Here is a 25,466-nt window from a genome sequence, read left to right as displayed (position 1 = left end):
GCCAGATGGCGACATTTGTGCAAGCCAAGCTGGATTAAGTCAAGAGCTTTAGTGAAGCATGATGCAGATAAAGAAGACGATGGATTATCCACGCACACGCACACATACACATACACGCACGGCTAATGCGAAATTCTTTAAACTCTGCCAGTCAGCCGATCCCCCCAGTAGCCTGTCCCCAGCTTCTCACAACTAGAAATGCTCCTGCATTTATTCACCTGCAGCAGATTACCCCGGGGCCAGCCAGATGTAGGCCTAAAGCATAGACTAGGACTAAACCCCTACTCCCTTTTTCTACCCAACTCCTACCTGCACCCTGGAATGTGGTGCTACAAATTGGATTTTAAGTCTCTCTCAGAGGTCCCTATGATCGTCTTCATCCTTGGGGAAGTGGTAGGAACTTCCAGAGGGAGGCCTTTAGGCCTTTGGAGGCCTGCCTTGGCTAACACAGGGAGGCCCTAGCCCCTTCCTCTGTCTCTCCTTTGGCTTTCTAGCAAAGCAATACAACCAACCAACATCCAAAACTGTTTGTCTTCGGGATGCCGAGGTACATATTAAGTCTGTGTTCTGTGATCACAAGTATTTGTAGTGAAATTATTTCTGGTTCTTGAGGCTGTGTTCTCTGTTATCTTAGGCACTTGTGACAGTATCTCGGGTATTTGTTTCAGTCCTGGAAAACAGGCTAATACATAGCAGGGCTGGCTCTCTCTCATCTCAGAGCAGCACCTGCAGAAAGCCTCAACTCAACAAAGGAGACCTCTTCCTACCCCAAACCAGGCACCTGCACATCCACTACCCTCACCTTCCACATGGAATCATGGCTAGGTCCTGCCAGGTCCAGAGTCCACCTGTGCCTTTCAGGCACCATGCTTGCTCCTATTCCAGGTACAATGCTGCCTCTCTGGGTTCCTCTAGACATCTCCTAACCCTCTCCTGCCTCAGATTCCTCCACGTCTGGTCAGCTGCTTTCCCCAGTCCCCAAACCCCTGCCACTGAGTCATGATTAGCCAGATGAGCCCTAGTGGAACCACAAGGGGAGGTTTGGGGTCTGTGCAAGGATCTGGACTAGACGAGACTCTGAGAGTCCACTCAGGTATAGGTCGTTGGCCTTATTGCTGGAACTGATAGAACAAAATCGTGGTTTGCTCATGGCATTCCCTGTGCATACCTGCAGAGACCACAGGCTGAGACCCTGGGGAGGTGGTGCTCCATGTTTGCAAACATTGACACAAGCCAATGACATCTGCCCTGGGCTTCGGTCCTACTTGAACTGTGAGGCCAGAGGAACGCAGATACCCTGTGCACTCAGGAGACCCACTAAATACTTCTATTTTAAGGGATGGAAGGAATTGGGGGGTGCTACAGAGGGGGTTAATTTGATCAAAGTACATTGCATACATCTGTAGAAATATCACAAAGAAACCCCTTGGTACAAATAATGCACAGTAATGAAAAAATGGATAATGGCCCTGAGTAGAACAGTACAACTTTCTAGACCTCCTGAGAGAACAGAAAATCTTCCTCCTTCCTTCATCTCAACCTTGAAAAGTAGTCAGAAGGCTCAGTGGCACCTTTGTTATTATTGTCAAGAGCAATCAGCAAATGCTATTTATGAGGCATATGATGAAGAACACAGAGAGACCAATCCAGGGTGAGTGTGTTTGCCTAGGATATGTGTGAGCATGAGTACTGTACATGTGTGCAGGTGTGTATGAGTATGTGTATATATGCATTGTACAAGTGCCAGTGCATGTGTGGCCAGGGGGACAAATGTGTACATATAGTCATGTGTGTACATATGAAAGGGGAAGATGGAAGTCTAGTCTAGAGATTGCTTCTCCCTCCTGCAGTACACAGGGCATAGGACCTGTCAACACTCTTCTTTCAAAAGGCTTGTTGCCTCCAAGGAGAGACTCTTGGTGATAACCACTGTCTAAGAAAGGTGAAAAACAGCCTCTGTGTAAAACAACACAGAGGAATGCACTTCCTTTCTCCTTAGGGTCCTGTGGGACACAGCCAGTCTCTAGTAGCTGCAACACTGATTCTTAGGGGCCTGTGGGATACAGTCCATCTCCAGTAGCTGTAACACTGATCCTTAGGGGGTCTGTGGGGTCCAGCCTATCTCTAGTAGCTGTAACACTGATCCTGTAGGATACAGCCCATCTCCAGTAGCTATAACTTTGAACCTTTCCCCACTGCCAGAGATTTCCCCCCAAGGGCTCTAACACTGGAAGTTTGGAAATCGCCCACACTGCTAACAAGTTGTCCCAGCAGACTGAGAGCAGGATGGCTGCTGTCACCTGCCACAGCTGTGAAGTGCATTCATGAGTTCCTGGAGTGAGGCTTCTGGGTGGAGGACTCAACATAAACCTCTCACACTGGTCTCCAATCCAGCAGGGTCCTCCCCTCCTGGAGACCAAGGCAGATGCAAGGGCAGAAGGATTGGAGCTGGAACTGGCACACACCTCAGCCTTCCTGCACCTGAATCACACTCAAACCTTCCACCTGAGCAAGCACTCTTTGAGCCCCCCACCCACTTTCTTAAACTCCCAGAGCCCCTTTCCTCCTTTCCTATCTTCCAAATCACCACAACAATACCTCTTGCCTAGCGCCTCCAGGCATTGCATGAAGGGACCTGTTTCTCAATCCATCACAAAAGAGGCATTCGATCCATGGCAGCTAGAGTTTGCAGTGGTCAGAGAGTGTGCCAAGAGAGCCGGGAGTTCTAGGACAATAACACAAGTAGAAACCTCAAGCTCCAGAAGGTTCTACGCATGCACATGTGTGTGCATGCACACACACACACATGCAAACACATACCTTCACATCCAAATACCTTCAGAACCCTGGGCAGCTTGAGTTCTCCCTGCTATGGAGAAGAAAGGAGAACCCAGAACAATAGGGCTGTTTCTGCCCTGCAGGCCTTGACTTGCCATGTGGGCACGGGCAGAACCACAGGCTTGAGCTGGGCACAGGGACAGAAAACTCCTGCACTCTTGCCCCTGATGACCTCAGCCTGCCATGGCAGGTATCAAAAACACAGTGTTTTGAAGGCCATATGAAAAGCCACAGAAATGTAGTGGTCACCGAAGAGACAGAAGGATGGACACTTCACAGAAAATGGCCGTTGCCATGGACCTGCCTGATTCACAGGAAGAGGAGAAAGGATCCAGACAAAAACAAGCAGGAATTAAACACATGTGCTTCCTGGTATGCTGTGTGTGCCCATAAGTGGTTGAAGCTAGTTTAGGGAAGGGCCTGGTAGACCATGGCGAGAAATCTCTGCTCATGCAGAGAAGGACACTGTCACCTTGTCCAGGCACGGCTCTGTGGCTGCTGCATACAGTGGCCTGAGGGTGGGGGGAAGAGCAGAGAGAAGAAGAGAGAAACCCTGCAGGGGGCTGGAGATGGGATGATGTCTCCATGGTGCTGATGCCGGGGAGAGGTTGAATGCATCACATTAGAAGGCAACAACTACTTTAACACAGACCAGTCTGGGTTGGATCTGGTAGAAACACTGGCCTTGGATTCCTACCCTGCACCTTCAGAATAGAAATGTCTGCTAATGACTCATTCAAAAGACATTTTCCATGTGCTCTCTGCAGTACCCATGAGAGCCAGGCACGATATGACCGGGGGCCAGTGGTGTGCGGAGGGACAGGGGAAAGGCCACATCCCTGGTGAATTCTCCACTAACAAGCTGTGTGCACATGCAGCATAAATATTGCCAGCCAGGGGAATTCAAGACTTTGGAGTCCCTAAGGAATCATCATGTTTAAAAAAAAAAAAAAAAAAGCTGAAGTCAATGAAGGAAATCCCCCAAGTTTGGGGCCCAAGAACTCAACCGGTAATGGCAGCCAGCTTGCTAGGACTTTATATTGGCAGCATTGCAGGCGTCTGTGATATTTTACACTCAGTATGTGTTACTCAAGATGATCACAGCTCGGAGAATCCTCTAAGAGGCTCAGCTCCTTCCATGAGGGGACCTGACCTTGTCACTTGCCCAGGAAGCCTCCATCTTCTTATCTGTGGGTTGAAGACAACAGGACCTAGGGCTTGGAGCAGCTGCAAGGATTGAGGGCTGACACCATGGAGAGCCAGGCACAAGATTGGGAAGAGGAGCCTTAATAGAGGCACCCTTCCCCTCACCCCAAGTGTCCCAGGCCACGTCCTGGCCAGCACTCTGTGGGTTACTGTCCATGATAGAAAGGCCACAAAGGGTCTTCTAATAGAACAGAGCCTGTTTGGTGGGTGATATGGTTTGAACTCAGGACTTTGCATTACTGAGACAAGTGCTCTACCCTTTGAGCTACACCCCAGCCTGTTTTGCTTTAGTTTGTTTTTTAAAAAGGCCTTGTAACGATTGTCAGGACTAGCCTTAGACTACTCCTCCCTCTACCTCCTGAGTACTTGGGTTACAGGCATGTGTCACCCTACTCAGTATCACAGACACTCTGCTGTATTCTAGACATGAAGAAAGAAAGAACAAAGGCCAGTGAGGGCAGTACTGGGACCAGCCTGTGTTTTTACTGTACTGCCTCTCTTCTTCTTACTCCTCCTTCCTCCATCAGCCCTTCTCTAACTTTCACCTATGTGTTAGCATGCCTGGAGAAATGCCAAGAAGCCCAGAGCCCAGGCCTTGCTAGGGAGAGGCCCAGGCAGGTCTCTGCTCTGGGACAGGCATTGACTAGAGTTCAGGACAACTGACCTCCGTGGGTCTCTGCCTCCCATGGCTGGGCGAGTTCCCAGACCTCCTACACATCTGAACCCTGGGGCTTCCCCCGGGGGGCTGAAAAGGCATTTTCCAGACTTCCATCAGATCTGACCTCAGATAGCATGCTTTCATTATTGTCCAAGACTGGAATTGTCCAAAGCAAAACAGAACACTTCTCCGAAGGAAGGAGTGGATTCATTCTGCTCATCTACCCCACTGGGGAATTCCTGAACAAATGTGATCCCATCTCTGCCCCGTGCACCAATATGGTGGCCAGAGTAAGCCTGGTTAGTGCAGCGTGGAAGAATGCTGGCACCAGAGGCTGCCTGTCCTCCCATCAGCTCCCCTGCCTCCTTCCAGTGATGGTTCTGTGCACAGTAAACCAAGGCCAAGTGGCAGCAAATCAGCAAGTCAGCTCACGGTGACCAGGTCTTGAAGCCAGGCCCCTCCACTCAAGAGCTCTGCAACCTTGCAAAAGCTGTTCAGCCTTTCTTGATGTCAATGTTCCATTGGCAGAATGATGGTCTGCACTTTCTAGGGCTGCTCTGAGCCTGTGGGAAGGTGTAACATTCATCATCCAGGCAGAGAAGGCCACAGGAAGCCTGAAGCATGATTCAGTCCCACTCTTTGCCTCATCTGCAAGGTGGCCTTGCAAGGGCCCTCTGGATAGACTGTATCAACCTCACCCCTCAGAGAACAAGGAAACTACTCCCCATCATCACCCTGTGCAGTCACCTCTTGCTGTTGCCCAGGATCAGAAGCAGGGATGAAATTCATTTTGAGTTTCACTTGAACGCTACCTGTAAGTGTCTGCAAACATGATAGCTACAACACTGAGAGCCACGAAACCTACACATAGCCCATCACTGGTGGCTCATTCCTGTAGTCCCAGCTACTCAAGGAGATGAGACCTGAAGGGTCAAAGTTTGAAGCCTATCCTGGCCAAAACTTATATAAATAAATTAGCCCACAAGAAGTCCATCTCAAATTAACTATCCAAAAGCTGGGCTAGAAGCATGGTTCAAGTGGTAAAGCACTAGCCTTGAGCAAAAAAGCCAAGCAGCAACCTACATGAGTTCAAGCTCTAGTACCAGCAAAAAAAAAAAAAAAAGAAAGAAAGAAAAGAAAAAGAAAAAAGAAATTTAGTGGGGCGCCAGTGGCTCACGCCTGTAATCCTAGCTACTTAGGAGGCTGAGATCTGAGGATCATGGTTCTAAGCCAGCCCAGGCAGGTAAGTCCATGAGACTTTTATCTCTAAGAAGTCAATCAGGAATCCAGAAGTGGCGCTGTGGCTCAAGTGATAGAGCACTAGCTTTGAGCTGAAGAGCTGAGAGACAGTGCCCAGGCCCAGAATTCAAGCCCTACAACTGACAAAAAAAAAAAGAAAAAGAAAAAAGGAAGGAAGGAAGGAAGGAAGGAAGGAAGGAAGGAAGGAAGGAAGGAAGGAAGGAAGGAAGGAAGGAAAGGAAGGAAGGGAAGGAAGGGAAGGAAGGAAGGAAGAGAGAAAGAAAGAAAGAAAGAAAGAGAGAGAGAGAGAGAGAGAAAGAAAGAAAGAAAGGAAGGAAGAAAGAAAGAAAGAAAGAAAGAAAGAAAGAAAGAAAGAAAGAAAGAAAGAAAGAAAGAAAGAAATCTACACAAACATTTTGGTAAATAAGCTATCTTGAAATCACTTATTCACCTGGCAGCAATTCAATATCACAACTTTAATAGGCTCCCAGTTTTTAAATACTGTCTTCAGTCAAAAAGAATTTTAAAACACTGTTGAGCTAAAAATATCCAGAGCCTTCCAATCTAGAAACCAAAACATTTACAAACATTTTGTACAGAGTCCGAGATGGGTGACTCACACCTGCGGCCACTCAGGTATTTCCAGGAGGGCCAGCTACCCGTTAGTAATGAAACTGCTGCCAGGGACAGGAAAGGAGTCAGAACTTCACCTGCCTCCTCTGATCATGGGGGAGGGGGGTCCTGGAGCTTTAACTCAGGGCCTGGGCATTCAGTGTCTCTTAGCTGTTTTGCTCAAGACTGGTGCTCTACCTCTTGAGTCACTCCACTTGGCACTTTTCCACTCGAGGTTGGGAAGTTTTTAAACTTTTACATTGAACTTGAGCAGCTGTGCCTCAGGATCACTTTTGACATAACTTTGGGGGTTTTTTTTGTTTTCTGTGGCTCCCATCTCCCTGCATACCCAATTCCAAACAAGCCACCAAACAAATAAGTCTACAGTCTGCTTGTCTTTGGGAAAAATCCTAAACTCACTGAAATGCAGTGAGCTGGCAGGGATGGGCTGGAAGTTGGCTCAGAGGTCACCCAGTGACCTTGAAGTTTCTGAAGGAGGAAAGAGAGTCATGGCCCCAGAGCACTCCAACCTGCACAGAGGATGCCTGGAGTGGCAGTGCTCACATGGGCTCTGTAGCCCTGGGGTGAGGCCCCTGATAGGCCACAGGTCCCACTGGCCCAGCTGTGTACACATAGTGTAGCGAAAGCAGCAGCAGAGATACCAGCCAGACCTGCACAGACAGGCTGGAACCCGGTAGCTGCAGGGTGCCCAGTGTAAGCATAGAAGATAACTGGGACTCCCCCTCCCCAACTGCATGCTCTCTCTCACGTGTTCTCTCTCCTTCCCTCTTCTCTTCTCCTTCATCCCTCTTCCCTCCCTCCTGTGTGTATGTATCTGCATGCGTGTGATTTATATATGCATATGTGTATAAATGTATGTTTCTCTGAACCATTCATACGTTGATGACTTTTTGCTCTAAATGCCTAAGGATACAATTCTCTGGCTCATATACATACCCAGGGAATGGTAACTTTTTTCATCTAAGTTAGCATCCACCTTCCTGCTTTTCCAGGTAATAGAAAAACATCCTCCTAGCATTTTGGCCTCCAGACAGGGCCAAGCCAGAGTTTCAGGCATTGTAGTTTATGTTCAGACAGACTTCTCTAAGACCTTTCCATCTGCAAGAATTCCCACAGCCTTTGCTTGTCTCCTGTGACATTGACTTTATGAATACAGTCCTGTCCTACACACACACACACACACACACACACACACACACACACACTGTACCTCATTTGTATGGGTGTTAGCAACTTTCTTTTGATTAAATTCAGGCTTTGTCCCCCAAGCTGGTCTCTGCCTCAACAATGCTGTTTCCTCTTTAGGTCTCACATCTAGAGGTACATTGTCCTCATCTTCCTCAGAAGAAACTTAATTTTGGCCATCTGAGGCCTCCCAGGCCATGAAAATGCTCTGCTCTACATTGCCATGCCAGCCATGCCCTTGATTGATGATCAATTGATTTTGCCCGAACCAGTCTTTACCGTGAAGACTGTGACACAGTGTTGAACAAAGGTACCAAGAGTATAAGGGTGCCTAGAAGCACCCACAGGGCACAGGCTGTGGTGATGGGCAAGGGATGGATGTAAAACTGTGCAGGAGACAAAATCTCCAGGGCAGGGAAAGTACATTAACTGCTGTGCTGACTTGAGAGGACATGGAGCATATCTGGTACATTCACAGAAGTAGAAAGGACTCGGAAGAACAAATGAATCCATTCATGAGGAACTGCCAGAGGCCAGGCTGCTTCCTGCCCTGGAACACAGCTACCAGACTGCACAACCCTGGCCTTTTGGGACTAGCATTTCAGCTGATGGAAGGGGGGCGGGGAGAGTGCGCACAAAACTCAAGGATGACATATACAGAGAAACCAGGCATTCTGTGAGGAATTAGAATCCTGCTGTGGTAGATGAAGTCCAGGGACAGGATTCAGGGGAAAACTTACTGTAGGACTCCCTAGCATCTGAACAAAGGTAGGAATGGCGAACTACAGCTTTTTGAAAGAATAAACACTAGCTGGGCGCCAATAGCTCACACCTAGCTATTCATGAGGCTGAGATCTAAGAATCAGAGTTCAAAATCAGCCTGAGCAGCAAAGTTCTTACCAGCTCATCTCCAATGAACCAGCAAAATGCATGACAAGAGGCATGGCTCAAACAGTAAAGCTGTCACCATAAGCAAGAGAACCAAGTTAGTTGGGCTCTGGTGGCTCATACCTGTAATCCTAGCTTCTCAAAAGGCTTAGAACTGACTATTGCAGTTTAAAGCCAACCTGGGCAGGAAAGTTCTTGAGACTCTTATCTCCCATTAACTGCTTAAAAAAAAAAAAAAAAGCCAGAAGTAAACCTGTGGCTCAAGTAGTAGAGTGATAGCTTTAAGCAAAAAGCTCAGAGATAGCACCCAGGTTAAGTTCAAGGCCTAGGACTGACACAAAATAAAAACTAAAAAAAGAAAGCCAAATGAAAGTGAAACCCTGAGTTCAAGCCCCATTATCTGCACCCAAAGGCTAAATACTAGCAGCAGAGGCAGGTAAAGCCGGAGATGCAAATGAGCCCCAAGAACAGTCAGTTCACGGGGTCCAGAGCCAAGAGGATAAACGGGCAGGATTTCCCTAGGTGAGAATGCCACTGGTGGGGTGGGAAGGAGGCTGGGGAGCCTTGGGACCAGCAAGGGAGAGAAAGGACAATCAGGCAGGGGGAGGGGTTGACGTCTGAGATCACTTGTAGTCTTAAAAGGTCAGGTAGACAGAGCGAACCCAGACCAGCCATCAGGATGGTTTTGCAGCTCCTGGGTTGAAGGCAGCCACCCCCTGCTCTTCCCCATACCAACGTCAGCTTCGCCAGCTTTGTACCTGCTTCTGCCTCACTCTCATGACAGAGCTCTGCACACACCCAAGCAGGAGCAGCCAGGGAGAAAAGAAGACATGGCTGAGGCCTACTCCTAGGTGGTGGCTGGGGTGGAGGAGCAGCGACCATGTTCCATTTAGGATATACTGGACAGTGTCACCTCATTCTTCCTCCCAGCAGAGGCTGTACACACCTGGTCCTCAAACCTCAGCCTGTGTAGAGAGCTCAGACATCCGAGACATCCCCATGGGACTTTAGTCACACAGCATCCCTGAGCATCGGGGATCGGTCTCCCCCTTTCGCAGAAGTGGAAACAGAGGCTCCCAATGCCCAGCAAAGATGCCTAGCCTAAGGTGACCCCTGAGCCCTCAGATGGGGAGCCCTGTGTGTCACACAGGCCCGAGGCCAAAGCCACAGGGTCCCTTCCTAGAGCAAGCCCTGAGGGACTTAGGGTAAGGCTTGATGTCAGGAATTTCAGTTCAGTTCCATCCTGACAATTTCTGAGTGGTTTGTAGCTCCATTTCCCAGAAGGTTTGGGAGGGTGCTGTGCTGAGCTTGGCCTGGCAGCCTCCCGGGCAGGTTGGCGGAGAGGGGGAAAGGTAGGCATGGGAACAGACCTGAGTCTAAATGCTGGTTCCTGGATCATGGGCAAATCTTTAGCCTCTCCAGCCTCAGTTACCTCAGTAGAAGCTGAGACTAAGGATGCCTCCTTCTAGAATGACTTGAGAAATAAACCCTATAGGAAGCAGTGTACACACAGGATGCAGGAAATGCTCCAATGGGAAGAGGAAGTTGGGAATCCGTATTTATTTACTTTCTACCTCATGTTGTTCTGGAAAGAGATTCAAGACAGAACATAAACACTTGCTGAGTAGATAGTGGAGAAGGGAACTCTGATCTTTGGAGAGGTGGGGGGAGGGGAGTGGGGGGTGGGGGCGGGGTACAGCCTGCAGTCAAATTCCCCGGGATTTTCAACATCAGTGATTTGAGATTCCAGCCTCCATAGGAAGGGAAACCAGCTTGGATGAGAACGTAATGCCAGGGGAAGTTCTGCCTGTGTTTCTCTTCTTTCCTTACCTCTGGAACACCAAGGACAACCTGAGTTATTCTCGCCTTGGTAGAACCAGGTCTGCTGAGCACTTTCCCATGGAGGGGCAGTGAGCTGGGAAATACATGCCCCCTGCCCACAGACCATGTTGCCACAACAACTCTGGTACATGGAGTCCAGCAGCAAAGCCTGTGAGATGCCTGCAAAATGTTCCCAGCACTGTGTGTAGTCAAAACACAGGAAGCAACCGCTACCGCCATGGGCTGCCTTAGACCAGAGCTTCCCCATCTCCCCAGCATGTCCCAAACCCAAGGAGGGTATTGCAGGAACTTGGTGAGTCACTAGGTCCAGCTGGGGCTGAGGCTCTCCATTTCTAACCAGCTTCTGGGTGGGGATTACCATGCCTACAAACCATCCCTAAGTAGCAGTCTTGGCTAAAATAATCTGGGAAGAGTTTACATTGGGATAGTGTGCACATATTTTAAATGATATGAACCTACCTTTCTATACGCACATAGAAGAGAATTTAGGGTACACTTTTGATACTGAGCTTGAACTCAGGATCTTGTTACTCTTGCTCATCACTGGCACTCTACCACTTGAGCCACGCCTCTACTCTACCACCAGCTATTTGTTGGTTAAAGAGTATCTTAGATTTGTCTACCCAGGCTGGCTTCAAACCACAATCCTCAGCTCTCATCTCAGCATACTGAGTAGCTAGGATTACAAATGGGAACCTCTAGTGCCTAGCTTAAGATCTATTTCTCATATATCTTAAATTAAAATCTTAATAAAATATCCAATTAAGAATTAAAGATTAAAATGCAGAATGCAAAATAATATGTATAATTCTGTTTTGTATGCATGTAAAAAAAAACAAGCCTAAAAGGATATACTTCAAAATCTAATGGTATTTCAATCGGCAGCAGAATTTAGAGTGATTTTAATTTATTTCTTCTAGTACAATTATATTTTCTAATTCTAATTTTTTACAATAAAGTAGCATTAAAGAAAAACCTACACGAAGTTGTGAGGCCCAGGAAAATCTTTTCTGTCTGGAAATAGATAGATAGATAGATAGATAGATAGATAGATAGATAGATAGATAGATAGATAGATAGATAGATAGATGATTGGTGACAGCACTACTCAGAAGAAATAAAAAGTCAAGTTCCTGTCCATGTCACCATGCTGACCATCAGGACAACCCCAAGGTACCAGTGACATGCTATGAGAAATACAGCAAGCTAAACTACATAGGTTCAGGGCTGGTTAGGATGGTGGATGAGATGACACCCAGCCTGGAGTCCCAGACCCAGGTGGCTGTGGTGAGATTGGCCTGCATGCAGTACATGAGGAGTCACACTCAGGGAGCATCATGGACCAAGGCTGGCCCCATGAGAATTAGATCTGGGCAGAGGCTAGCCCTGTAGGAACTGGAACTGGAAAGAGGCTAACCCCAGGAGAAGTGGGCAGAGGCTAGCCTTGTGAGGACTGGGCAGAGGCTAGCCCTATGAGAACTGGACCTAGGTGAAGGCTAGCCCTGTGAGAATTGGAACTGGGCAGAGGTTAGCTTTGTGGGAATTGGACCTGGCCAGAGGCTAGCCCCACCAGAACTGGACCTGATGTCAGGCCCCATGTTTGTTAGAAGCCAGGAGCACTGCAGGCTCTGCCACAGCCGGCACCTGGAAGTCTGAGAGAACCAGAGGTGAGGTTTGATCCAGGCTCCCAAGGCTCAGACACCTCTTTGTGGGAGTGTATGGAGCTGTAGTCCCCTCATTCTCAGCTTTGCTGTCTGCAATTTCAGTTACCCAAGGGCAACACTGTCAGGAAATAGCAAATGGAATGTTTTACAATAAACAATTTAGAAGTTTTAAACAGCACAGCCTTCTGAGCAGGGTGATGAGATCCCGAGCTACCCTCTCTTTCCTGCACCACCACACCACACACATTTCCACCTGCTCATCACCTAGCCCCCATCTGTGTTACCCGATGGCTGTCAGCGACCCAGGACCTGCATTCACTGTCCCCATTTACTTCATGGTGGCCTGAAAGTACAAGAAAAATGAGCTAGGCTGGAGATATTATCATCATGTATTATTCTAACTTGTTATTGTTCATCGCTCACTGTGCCGAAGCTATACATAAAACCCCAATTGGATGTGTAGCAGCAAAAGTCCTCAGACCTTTAGGCCTCTGCACCCTCTGCAGTCCGAGGAATCCCCTAGGGGTCTCAGAAGGGCCCCTGTTCATGGAGGGGAAGCCAGCATATTTATCCACTGACAGAAGAAGGGAGTCAAAGTAGGCCAGATGTCCACCAAAAACCCTAGAATGGCTTTGCACACAGTTACACCTCAAGGGGCTTCTAAAACTAGAAGGCACTGTGCAGCCATCTAGCACACTATCACAAACATAGCACAGAACATTTGACTCAAGTCATGTGTGGCACAATTCATTTTTTTCAGTTTTTAATTTTTCTAGAACTGGTGTTTGAACCCAGATCTTGCACTTGGCTAGGCAGGCACTCTACCATACCCCTAACCCTTTTTTTGGTTTTATTCTTTTATGCTTAAGTGGTCCTGGACTGTGATCCTTCTATTTTTACTTTCTATACAGCATGGACAGGAGCAGGTGGGCTTCACTTCACAAATAGTCAAGAAAATTAACAGAAGATTTATACATTGTTTTTTAACCTATCAACTTACAATTTTTCCAAAGGTTCAAATCCTCATCTACAACACCAACATGAAAACATACTTTATGTGAAGAATTATAAACCAGTGCAATATTGGAGGAGGTGATTCAGAGTATATCTCAAGTGCCTCTCTACTCAGCAACTTTACCTCTAGAAATTTATCCTGAAGCTAAACAAATTTATAGAGAGGCAGCCATGATGGTAGTTGTTGTAACATTATCTGTGACCAGGAGAAAGCAGAAAGAACGTCAACATTCAGCAACAGACCGCATGGTACCTTAACAACTCTGAGGAAAAAGAACATTGAGATGAAGTTGAGATAAAGAGATATTATTTTTACCTTGCTATGGCTGGGAACAAAGTACTTGCTAACAGTAATGATCCCCTACTTGAAAAATAATCAATGCATGTGTGTACATTCACTAAATGCACTGCTCAGAAAGATAGTGAACAAAATGCTAACCAAATGCTATGTTGATATTACCAGTACAATTTTGTTTCCTTGGCCAATCTTTGTACATCTTTCCATAGTCAGCACGTACCATGTGCATGCTCATTGCTGCACAATGGCCAGAGTGGTAATATAATGGCCTGCAGGAATTATTAGGCCTTTGTCTTGTTCTATGAGCACTGGCACACTGGTTCTTATGGTAGAAGCCACCAAGCTTCCCATTAGTGAAAGAAGACTTGGCTTGCCACCGCCCAGAGAGACTCCTCCAGTGGGCTGATTACAGCTGCTATAGCAACAAGGGGAGGATGTGACATCACAGGATGATCCGGTGACTTTGTTGCTCCCATCCCAATGCAGAGCCCTGGATGCCAGCTGGGAACCCAGCAGGGACCTCATTAAAGGCATCTGCTCAGTAATTACTACAAGTTTCCCTTCATCATGCATCCAACTCTGAAAACAGCCTAGCCCAGGACTCCAACTCCTGATTCCAGGGGCCCTTAATCTTCCACTCCTGTAGAGCTCAGGCTGACAGCCACCAGGGACACAAGGTCAAGTTCAGCTGGGGTGGTAAATGCACGCTGACCCACAGGAACCAACAGAGAAGCTTCGTCTCTATAGCAATGTAGCATTTCCATTAGAGATAATTGAAAGAGCTTCCATCCTACCAGCAAGAAGGGCAAGCAACAGTGATTGCACAGCCTGCCCCAAATCCATGGCCGTGTTAGTGTGCATGCTGACCTTCCACAATGAATCTGGAAACCTGGGACACTATCCCATAGTGCTGGCACTGTCATGGTGCAGGGTGGGACCAGCTGCTAGAGTGGCAGTGGACAGTTAGTGAGTGACTCTGGCCACTGCCAAGCAAGGTCTCCAGAGAGCATAAACCCAGATAAAAGCAAGGACGGGGTCAGGAAATCCCATGGGTTCTACTGGGCTTGTGGGCCTGGCTACAAGCAAAGAGAAGCCACCAGATGGTTATTGAACTGGAGGACTAGAGAATCCTCAAGACTTGAGTCTGATTAGCTGGGTGGAGGTAGGAACACAGGAAAAGGAAGTAAAGAAGGCTCATCCTTCAGAGAGGCCCCATCCTTCAGAATCATAGACTTGAGTCATTGCTCTATAACTAATCACCAACTTCTGTGAACCCTCATTTCACTTGGCATGGTAAGGACTCCTCTGGCTCCTCCTGGCCATGGGAAGGGTGAGGAGGTAGCATGGCCCCTGGAATTCAGCTCGCCTCCCTGAGGAGGGGGTACCAGCCACAGACGTCCTTACCCCGCTGGCTCAGTTCATCTGCCCAGTGAAGCTGATCGTGGTGATCTCACGGGCCAGGGTTTGGATAGATCAGCCATGCTGAGGTCTGGGGAAGTGTGTCACAAGTGGTCAAGCCTTGCTGTCAACATGGGGGCAACAGCCTGAAGAACAACTGCATAATCAATCCCCCCAAATGGCCTCCTTGAAACAGTCACACAAAGCAGGCTCGCAGTCTCACAACTGGACTAAAGTCGGCATCTTGGAAGCCTTTTCCCTCTCAAGCAGTTGGCCTCGTGCATGGCTGTGATGAGACAGGAAAGTCTACCTTGTTGGGAAATCAGGCTTCCCTGGGGTCCTGCAATGGTCAGGCAGGAGCTGAGCTCTGCACCAGCCTGCACTTTCTGAGACGCTGGGGACTCCGTCAAGACTCACCAACTTGACACAATTTGGAAGTCTAAAGTAACTTCCAACTGTTAATGGAAGGGAGTCATTAGACACAGGGGAACCCTCTGGGAAGTGGTAAACTAATGACTTTAGAATAGAAATGCATCCACTTTCCCACTCTGCCTAAATCCTACTGTGTTAATTTGGGCTGCCTGGACCCCATGGAAGTTAAGCTGTGTTATCTTTCTCCCGGATCCTCTCAGAGGGCAAAAACTTCCAAGGCTGGAGGGCCCTCTACTGTGTGAGTGCACATCCACAATTCCTCAGGTTTGGAATGCATGAAGGAGCTGGGGATGGGGAGGAGGAGAAGAACTGGGAGTATTAACCCCTTACCATAGTCTCCTTGCCAGGCAACAGGTCAGACTATATGTATTATTCCTACTTTACAAGATTCAGAAAAGTTAAAAAAAAAAAAAAAAAAAAACAGCTGGTACTGGTGGCTCACGCCTGTAATCCTAGCTACTCAGGTGGCTGAAATCTGAGGATTACAGTTCAAAGCCAGCCCAGGCAGGAAAGTTTTTAGACTCTTATCTCCAGTTGACCACCAGAAAACTGAACATGGCTTGAGCGAAAGATCTCAGGGACAGTACCCAGGCCTAGAGTTTAAGTCCCATGAACAACAACAAAAAACAAATAAACAAAAAACACTCATAATGATGAATGCCAGAGTTCAACAACTCAACTTCTGGTTGATCTAAAAATAAAGGAGGAATATTTTTTTCCCACCATATATATCACAGTCTTTTGAGATGATCCAAGGACAAAAATAGCCAACCCATCAGACCCCACGCAATATTCCAACCAGAAACACAGGAGAACGAAGCCAGGAAAGAGCCCTGGGACAGAAAAGAACTGCATGCAAACCTTCACTCATTAGTTTGATCTTGGGTGAGTCACTTTTCCCTCATCTAATGTCAACTTGTGAAAACTGAATTACCCTGTCACTAGCTCATCCTCTCCTGTGGGGCTGATCACTGGGGACGTGTAGGTCTAGAGTGGCCCCCCCACCCTCCCTGCCTTCCTTCTCAGAACCAGGGAGCCCCTGGGAGGCCCCTGGAGCTATCAAGGAGCACATGGAGCAGCAAGGAGACAAGTCAGTGATTCAAACATGGTTTGTTCTCATGAGCAGCAGTGACATGGCCCAACACAGCCAGAGCTGTGAGTGGGTCAGACTCTACCTAGCCACTATTGTCCTCCATCAAACAGAAACCATCTTCCAGCCTGCAAGCCACTGGGCCTCGTGGGGGAGGCCTGGTTCTGTGACCAAGCTCCCTCCACACCCCTGAGTCTGCTGGCTAGCAGCACAGGAAGCACCACTAGGCTCTCACCAAAACAGCTGACACCAATTACCCAGCCCCAGCTGAGGAGAGGGAGGGACTCCACATCCCAGCCTGGTCAGAAATTCTACTCTGAAATGAAGACAGCCTGGCAGCCACACCAACACTCGTCTAAGTGGCTGGTTGGGGAACGTGGGAGGGTGCGGGGAGCAAGCTGGTGGGCACCAGGCAGGGGAACAGCTGTGGGTCTGGGCATTTTGCCCATTCCCTGATTTCAGAGCTTCTCCATCATCAAAACCACCACCAGCTACTGACTGCCAGGCATCTAGAACATCCCTGAGCCTGCCCAATGCCCCCACCAAGGTGATCAGAGTGACTATCACCATTCACCAGTGAGGGACCTGAGGCTCAGAATGGCAAATGCATGTCCCATGACCTCAATGGCAGGAAGAAGTAGAGTTGGGTCTGGAACCTACGGCTTCTTGGTCACATTTCTCTCCAAATGGCATCCATCCTGGCTGCGGTGAGCTCACAAACCATCAAGGACCTGGCAGTTATTGGCACCAGCTTTACTAAACCATCATAGGTCGAGACACATCCTGAAAGACCACCCTTGGGGTACGTAGAGACCCAACAAGAATCCAGCATGGCAGAACACAGGCCCCAAGAGACATTAAAGGTACTGCCCTTAATGTCTGGTAGGAAACTCCAATGTGGACCATTGAAAGCCAGAGGAACAAGGCTGCCCTCACAGATTTTCAAGAACAGTATACATCAGTCTCTGATGAGCCAGAACTCAGAGCTGGTTTTGTTGTTATTTTCATGTTAATAACATCAGGAAAACTTGTTGTAAGTAATAATAACAAGCCGGAGCAGTGGCTCACACTTGTAATCCTAACTACTCAGGAGGCTGAGATCTGATGATCGCAGTTCAAAGCCAGCCTGGGCAGGAAAGTCCATAAGACACTTATCTCCAATAAACCACCAGAAAACCGGAAGTGGCGCTGTCGTTCAAATGGTAGAGCACTAGCCTTGAGCTGAAAAGCTGAGGGACAGCACCAAGGCCCAGAGTTCAAGCCCCATGACGGAACAATAATAATAATAATAATAATAATAATAATAATAATAATAATAATAATAATAATAATAATAATAATAAACAATTATCATGAGTGATATAGAATGTACTGTGTCCCCTGTGTAGTTCTGAATACTTGCTTAATCTAACATCCTGGGAAGTGAGGAAGAATAATTATCTCCATTTAACAGATGAGCACACTGAAACACAGAGAAACTAAGTAGCATGTCCAGGATCACACAACTACTATTAACTTCAAAGCAATAACTAGGCCAAAGTAGCAAGCTCCAGAATCCATGCTCCTAAACCCAGCAAGCCATTGCCAAGCAGGACCCAGGCTTGGACTGCCAACACTACTCCTGTTCTAGCCTTTAATCTTTGTAACAACCAAATCTACTACCAAAAGTTGAAGTCATGACAAGAGTCTAGAGCTGAGCCTGTAGGCAAATAGGAACTCTAGGAAATCTCTTCCCTGCCCCATTTCCCAGGGAAGTCTGTTCCAGAACCAGATAAAATCCCCAGATAGCTAGCTACACGCAAACCAGCCTCCATTCTTTCTTGAATCTAACTTGGTGGTGATCAGACTTCACTGTGAATGTAAAAACAGCAAATTCGTATTCACGAGGCCCGATGTGCTTGACTCAAGAGTTATCTTGACTCTGATTTCATCATTAATCTTCCCTGCAGCTTCCTTCCCCTTTTCTCTGAACTTGGCAATGATCTGTCACCATCACCAACCCTGGCCACTCTCTGTGGCCATCAAGACTAAAAGCTCATCTCCTTCCAAAGTGGCAAAAGCCTCAGAGATTTTTTTTCCCAGCTAGTTCATGACAGATGGAGAAGCATGAGCAACTCATTCAAGATGAAGGACACTAACACCCCTGTGGATTCTGAATCTTCTGTCTCCCCTGAACATGTACACTGCCAAGATTTCCTCCTGGTACTTGTCTTTCCACAGTTCCTCCTGGTACCCTGTCTTCCCACAGATCCTCCTGAACTTAGTAAACAGCAAATGTTTCTTTGTGTGTGTGTGTGTGTCTGTGTGTGTGTGTACGTGTGCGTGTGTGTGTGTGTGTGTGTGTGTGTGTGTGTGTGTGTGTGTGTGTGTGTGTGTGTGCTCGGAGTCTGGGAGCTGTCCCTGTGGTTCCTTTGCTCAAGACTAATAGTCTACCACTTGAGTCACAGCTCTACTTCCAGAAATGTTTCTCAACCAACACACCAGCTATCAACTTTTCTTATCTTCCCCCTTTCCAGCCTGGCACTAACCCACGTGAGCCATACCTTCACTTTTAGCTTTTTGCTGGTAATTGGAGATAAGGGTCAGATTTTTCTGTAAGGCTGGCTTCGAACGTAGACGCTCAGATCTCAGCCTCCTGAATAGCTACAATTCCAGCTGTGAGTCACCAGAGCTCAAGCTATCAATTTCGAATGTCTCAATGTCCCAGTCCCTACCCTCCCTGCTAACATTGCCATGGGTCCTAGACATGTCAGCCTTTATGGACCCCTTCCCCATGAAAAACTTTTAAATGTGTTTTAGTATTGCATTGGTACTCATTGCCTTACTGATGTAACTACAACGCCTCTGTACAGTATTTTTACAATGAAAACATATATAAAAAATACATTATGCTTTGCTGTTTTGTTCTTCCTGGTAGGAGCACCTGAGGTGAGGTCTCACTTCCTATAAAACTTTTCTGGTACTGGTGGCGCCGTGCAGCACAAGGCTCTAGAGCATCTTCATCTCGCTCAGCTGAAACCCTACTAAGGTTTGGCTTAACCTAAAAGCCTATTTTTCCCAATTATAAAAGAAAGCAAAATATTTTCATAGGCTCCAAAATACATTGTGCAATCTGCAGGCTGGGCCTCCCATAAATGCTACCCATAGATCTCATCTGACATCACTGCCCACGGATCCCAGCTGACGTCACTGCCCAGCAAGTAGGTACTATTTTATCCTGCTAGTATCATCTGACTACATGATATCCTGCAGCATGATCTGACATTTTGAGAGAGAACACATTCACCTAACTTTATGTTATTGTAATGATTCTATTTTATCATTAGCTATTCTTCATCTCTTATGGTGACTAGGCTATAAATTAAATCTCATTATAAATATGGTGTATAAGTAAACCACAGTCTGGATCTGGTTTGGAGCACACCCTCTATGGATGAGAGCCCTGTTGTATTTTTATCTCAGATCTTTATTTTTGTGCTCATTATTCTCCATGGACAGGTATAAAAAGGTCCAAAGGTCTTGCCTGTACTTGGACACGCAGGCAGATAAAGATGAGACACTCAGCACAGAGGACTGAGAGAGTCCGAAAACATACACGTGCCGTCAAAGGCCAGGGGCATCGGTATGTGCTGGAGTGAGGGCCACATCCTTGGTGCTGGCAGCCAAGTCCCTCTGGCCTCAGGTATCCACAGAGCTTTGCCCATCCTCCAGATGGCCTCTGGGAAAAGTATCCACAGCAGTCCCCTTCCCTCAGCCTGGAAGGGAGACAGGGAGCCCTCCCTCCTGGCCCTTGGCGTTGAGACACCTGTCTAGGGAACCTTATTTTTCCTCCTCTGGGACAATCTAAGGAATGAAACACATGCAGGCAAGGCAGTTGCTACAGGACACGAATGGCTCCGTTAATGACACCTCTTCAGAACAGGACTGGCATTTTCTACACCACCACCACTATCTTGAGAGAAGTAGGGGCTGCATCCCACCACCCTCCTGTCCTCCACACCTGCAGCCCCAAACTCCCTGGACAGAGGAGAGGGAAAACCAGCAGAGCCTCACTCCCATCTGTAGAAAGGAGAATCACAACACAAGTGGTGTTTTTGCACACAGTCTACTCTGGGGGTGAGGAGAGGGTATTTAGGGTTCAAGCCGCCTGAGCAAGAAAACAAGAGGCTATGAATCAACTCACTAGCAACCCCATAGGAAGAACACTGGGAAGGTTCTCTGAAAAAAAACAAGATAGTACTCCGCACATCTCCACTCACCTCCTATTCAAATGTGCACTCACCCCACCCCAGCACAGGGGGACATCAAGACACAGCCTTCACTGCAGGCCCCAGCCACACTAGAGATGTCCTGCACATGGAAGCTGAGCCAAGTTCTTCTGGCTCAGCTGGGTATATGGTCATATACCACATACCCATCTTGTGACCTGAGAAATTCATACAAAGAAAAGCCAAAGTCACCTGCCCTGAGGGAGGCCAGAACCAGAAGCCTCATGGCAACCAGGCCAAGGAGCCTGTTTCTCTGCCCATCTTCCTCCAGGCACAGGGCCGGCCCTGCTAAGGCACTTGTCTCTGCTCTTTCTGGTCTCACTCACTGGGCTGCTCCACAGATCTGAGGACCCCTGAGGTCTCTTTTCACTGAGGTGATGAGCTGTCTGTCCCAAAGCTCCTGCAGAAACAACACCCACTGTGGAGTGGGAGGAATCCCTGGGATGATGGCCAGCACAGATGTGGTTTGAACCTGCTCCTGCCACTTCCTTCTGATGTGAGTTACCTCCTCTCAGTCTTGGGGTGCCTATTTCTGAATGAGGTCAGAATGGTTGCCTTTCCCAGTTAGCGAAAGAGATGAGCAAGCCCGGGGACATGGTGCCCGGTACCACCCGCCCGTTTCGCCAGGGCCGATCATTCTCAGGACAGCCCAGACAGGTGCTGCCTGCAAACCCAGTCAGGGATGCAAGGTTCAGGGGCTCCAGACTTCCATGGAAAGGGTCTCTGGTGGAGTTGCCCCGTGGTGGCGTTGGGGAGCTGTCCCACATAGGGTGTCCCAGGACAGGGTACCCTTGGGATACAGTAGGTCACTCCTCACTGGGAAGGGCTGGCCTTCTTAAGGTCCTGACCTCTGCTCACCTATTTTAGGCTGTCTCTAGGTCCCCTTTACCTTGGTGGCCCTTAAAGATGCCCCATGGCTGTCCAGATGTCCCTGGGGATGTCACTCCTGAGGGACAGGACTGGTCAGGAGCCTCCAAGGAGAGTGTGCTTAGGACCTGGAGCTGGATCACCCCACCACCACCTACCCCTATTGAGACCCCCCCTTGTCTGCATAGGCCCTCCTCTGGAAGATTCTCAGGTCTCCCCAGGACTATACAAAGAAAGGAGATCTGGGACTACAAGATCTCCTCATGATGCTTTGCCACAGAGCACTAGGCACCTGTCCACCTGCCCATCCTGTACCCACAGCTGCCAGGACAGATGTGGAGACAACAGGAGTCCTCACTGCCAGCCATATACCCAGTCTGCAAGGACAGGAGTCCTCCTGCTTAGAAGACAGATTTGCACCAAACACATCTCATAGTGCTTGCAAGTGTGTGCAAGTTCCATATGCAGGTGCATACAGACACACACATGTAGATGTGTACTATACACACATCTATAGGTATGTGCATGTATGTGTGTATCCATATATACACATACACACATCTACATATGTCTATGAATATGAGTATTATTTAATTATATGATATGTTCATTAACGCACTCATCATGATTACATGGAATACATCATATATCAGCGAGATTAAGAGTTCTCGGAAATTAGTAAATGATGAAGCCTACCCACCCCCCAGACAGTAAACATAGTTGAAAAAGAAATAGAAAAGCAGTTTTATGAAAGAGGTAAAATAATGTGTGGGACCTCTGAGACCCAGCCATCCACCTCCAACCTTGTTTTAAATGATGGTGGCCAGCACTGAGAAGGGTGAGTAACTTGACAGGCTACAGTTCCTAAAACTGTAGACGCTAGAGCTGGGAGCATGGTTCAAGTGGTAGAGTGCCTGCCTAGCAAGCATCGATCTCACTTACACACTAATACAGAAACACACATACATACACATACACATGGTATGTACATATAAAGGTACAGAATATTCTGGAACTAATCAGTGATAGCTAAGTATTCATGGATGTATTCAGGGATTTCAATATTTATCATTGCTCATTATGGTAAAAATGAAAGGCCTAAGTACCAACAATAGGAGATTGATTAAATACCTTATTATAGCAGGAAGCAAAGCTAATGAGATATCATTAATCACCATGATTGATTTTTTTGCCCCCGCAAATGTATTTATGCAGAAATACTAATGGTTAGCATTGAGTTAGAAAATTAGTGATTTTCTTTTTGATTACTTGTATTTTCTACAATGACTATATTAGCCTAAAGTAATTCTGCTTTGTAAAATGGTTGTGTGCTCAACTCACCTCACCCCAAGGGTTGAAAATTCTCTGAACACAGGGCTTAAAACCCCCATTTGTCTCCCTAATTTCCCATCTATTGGCTTAGTGCCTTAAATTATTGCCACCATTACACTGGACTGAAAGTTTACCACATGGCAGGCATCTTACTACATTGTATTTTTTTTTTCAGTAAGATTGAATAAGCATTCCTTGAAGGGTGGGGTGAAGGAGGAAGGGCAGAATGAAAAAAGCTGGCAGCTGTTTAATCTATAAGTAATCACCTCCCTTGGGGTCCCTCTGACCAGCAGCAAGTGCCACCTGCAGCCCCTCTCTTCTGAAGGGAGGGAGGGGTCCTCAGAGGAGGATGACCCCACTTTTTAGAAAACACACTTTGAGGAAGATAAGACTGGAAGAAACTACCTAAGAAAAGCTAAAAATACATATCTGAAATTTTTCCTTCCAGAGCCAAGAAAATCAATACAATGTTCTTGGTGTGTGTGTGTGTGTGTGTGTGTGTGTGTGTGTGTGTGTGTGTGTGTGTGTGTGTGTGTGTGTGTGTGTCTGTGTCTGTGTCTGTGTCTGTGTCTGTGTCTGTATGTCTGTGTGTGTCTGTGTGTCTGTGTGTGTCTGTGTGTGCAGGTCCTAGACCTTGATCTCAGGGCCTACACACTGTCCCTGAGCTTTTTCCTTCAAGCCTAATGCTCTACCACTTGAGCCACAGCTCCACTTTTGGCTTTTTGGTAGTTAATTGGAGCTAAGAGTCTCACAGATTTTCCTGCCAGGCCTGCCTTCTAAAGGAATCCTCAGATCTCAGCCTCCTGAGTAGCTAGAGTTACAGGCGTGAGCCACCTGTGTCAGCTACAATGACCTTTGAATGAAATACATTTGCTCTTGGCAAGTCTTTACTCATCTTTACTTGGCTGGAGGGTGAGAGATGAAGTTACCTAGAATCAGACTCAAGGAATTCACAGTGGGAAGAGAACTGCCGGCAGCTGTGGACCAGGAAGTTCAGACAGGGCAGGAGCTCTGCTGGGAAGCTCCCAGGATACAGTGCAATGGGGCCTTGGCCCAGACAGAGTTGGGGAGAGGCAAGTGATACCAGCACATGAAGGCAGACAAGATTGCAGGCTTGGCCTGGGCAAAGTCTGAGGGTGTAAGTCACTGTCTTTGGGGAAGGAAGGGGGAGCAGCCCATGCCCAGGGTTCTAGGACCACCTCATTAGAAGCAAAAGTGGCCCAGGTGGAGCTGCCCATCCTCTGTTTTCCTTGCCTGCCACTCCCACTACTGCAAACCTACCAAGCAAAGAAACCTTCGCCCTGTTTCCCAAGGCTTAGGGGGACCCTGAGAGCTAGGCTCCTGAGTGCCCCCAACGTGCCAAAGAGCTCCCTTGGCCTCCAAGGCCAGGTGTAAGCAGAGGAAGCAGGGTTCAAGGCCTGGTGATGAGGGTCTTTACTGAGTACTCTCTGCTTCCCGTGGAGCTTGGGGCAGGAGGGCCTGGGAGCCCAGAGCAGGGGGGGAAAGGAGACTTCACCACACAGCGCAGCTTTTACTCAAGTATTTGGGTTACCCAGGTTTTGTCCCTGCCCCCCTGCCTTGCTGTCTCCCTGGGACTCAATGCGCCCCTTCCTCTAAGTCAGACTCTCCTCTCCATCGTTGTCCTGTGTCTCCTGGTCTGTCATGCTGTCTCTACCTCTGGATTTCTGCCTTGGGGTCTTCTTGTCACTTTCTGTCGCGCCTACCCTCCGTATTCCTACCCTCCTCTTACCACAGCGAGGAAGGGGTAGCGCAGAACACCTGGTCCAGCGGGGTGCCCAGCCAGGGGTGCCCAGAGGGCAGGCGGGCATGGATCCCCTCCTCCGGGACCCCCATCCACCCTCTCCCGCTTAAGCCATAGCGCTCCTAAGCCCGAAGCCGGGCGGAAGTTCTCACCGATGGTGAAGCTGTAGCCATCGATGCTGAACGTGGCGCTCCGGCACTTCTTGAAGCCCTCCTTCCTGCTGCTAGCGTCGCTCATGGCTGGGCCGGCGGGTCCGAGTTCGGATCCGGACGCTCCGGGCGCCGGGCGCGTCCCGATCCCCGGGCTCCGTGCGCCTCTCGCCGCGCGCCCCGATCCCGGTCCCGGTCCCTGGCGCACTGTCTCCGCAGTGACAGCAGCGGAGCGCGGGCCTCGGCAGGGACGTCAAGGAGCCATAGTGGCCATGGCTCCTTGGTTCGGAGGGGAGCGGAGGTGCTCCGGGCGCGGGAACGCAGCGAGGCCCTCGTGGGTGCGGGTGGGGAGGCGGCGGCCCGGCCTCGCTACTCCCCCAGAGCCTCCGCAGCCCGCGCACTGTTTTCCATCCCCGCCTCACCCTGGCGTCTCCAGAGGCAGGCGGCGTTCGGGAACCCCGGGGGAGCGGCTGGGATTCGGTGGCGCCCTGCTTCCTCTAGCTAGGCGCGGAGCTCCCCCCAAGCACCGCCCGCGCCACCACGGAAAGCAAACTGCGCCGCGCCGCCAAAGTTTACTCCAAACAAGGAAGGCAGGGAAGTGGCCACCAGGGACACGCGCGCACACAGACATACACACGCGCGCACACATACACCACTCGCATGCACACGCATACATAGAAACGTATCCACACATGCACATACA

General features: G+C 48.5%; 1 protein-coding gene across 4 annotated transcripts in view; it reads right to left on the bottom strand.

Annotated features, from left to right (window-relative positions):
- Pde1c (phosphodiesterase 1C) overlaps positions 1 to 25,220 on the bottom strand; it is a 258,131-nt gene extending 232,911 nt beyond the window's left edge. For all 4 annotated transcript variants that reach the window (XM_070014239.1, XM_070014241.1, XM_070014240.1 and 1 more), the window contains exon 1: positions 24,767 to 25,220. In XM_070014239.1, coding sequence (XP_069870340.1) covers positions 24,767 to 24,851 — 85 coding nt within the window. In that variant the 5' untranslated portion in view covers positions 24,852 to 25,220. The remainder of the gene's footprint in view (positions 1 to 24,766) is intronic.
- Positions 25,221 to 25,466: the final 246 nt, after the last annotated feature.

This window comes from Dipodomys merriami, unplaced genomic scaffold (assembly GCF_024711535.1).
Source record: "Dipodomys merriami isolate MVZ:Mamm:240054 unplaced genomic scaffold, mDipMer1.0.p SCAF_94, whole genome shotgun sequence".
NCBI lineage: Eukaryota > Metazoa > Chordata > Mammalia > Rodentia > Heteromyidae > Dipodomys > Dipodomys merriami.
Note: the sequence above shows the minus strand (reverse complement) of the source record. Positions and strands in the feature narration are given on the sequence as shown.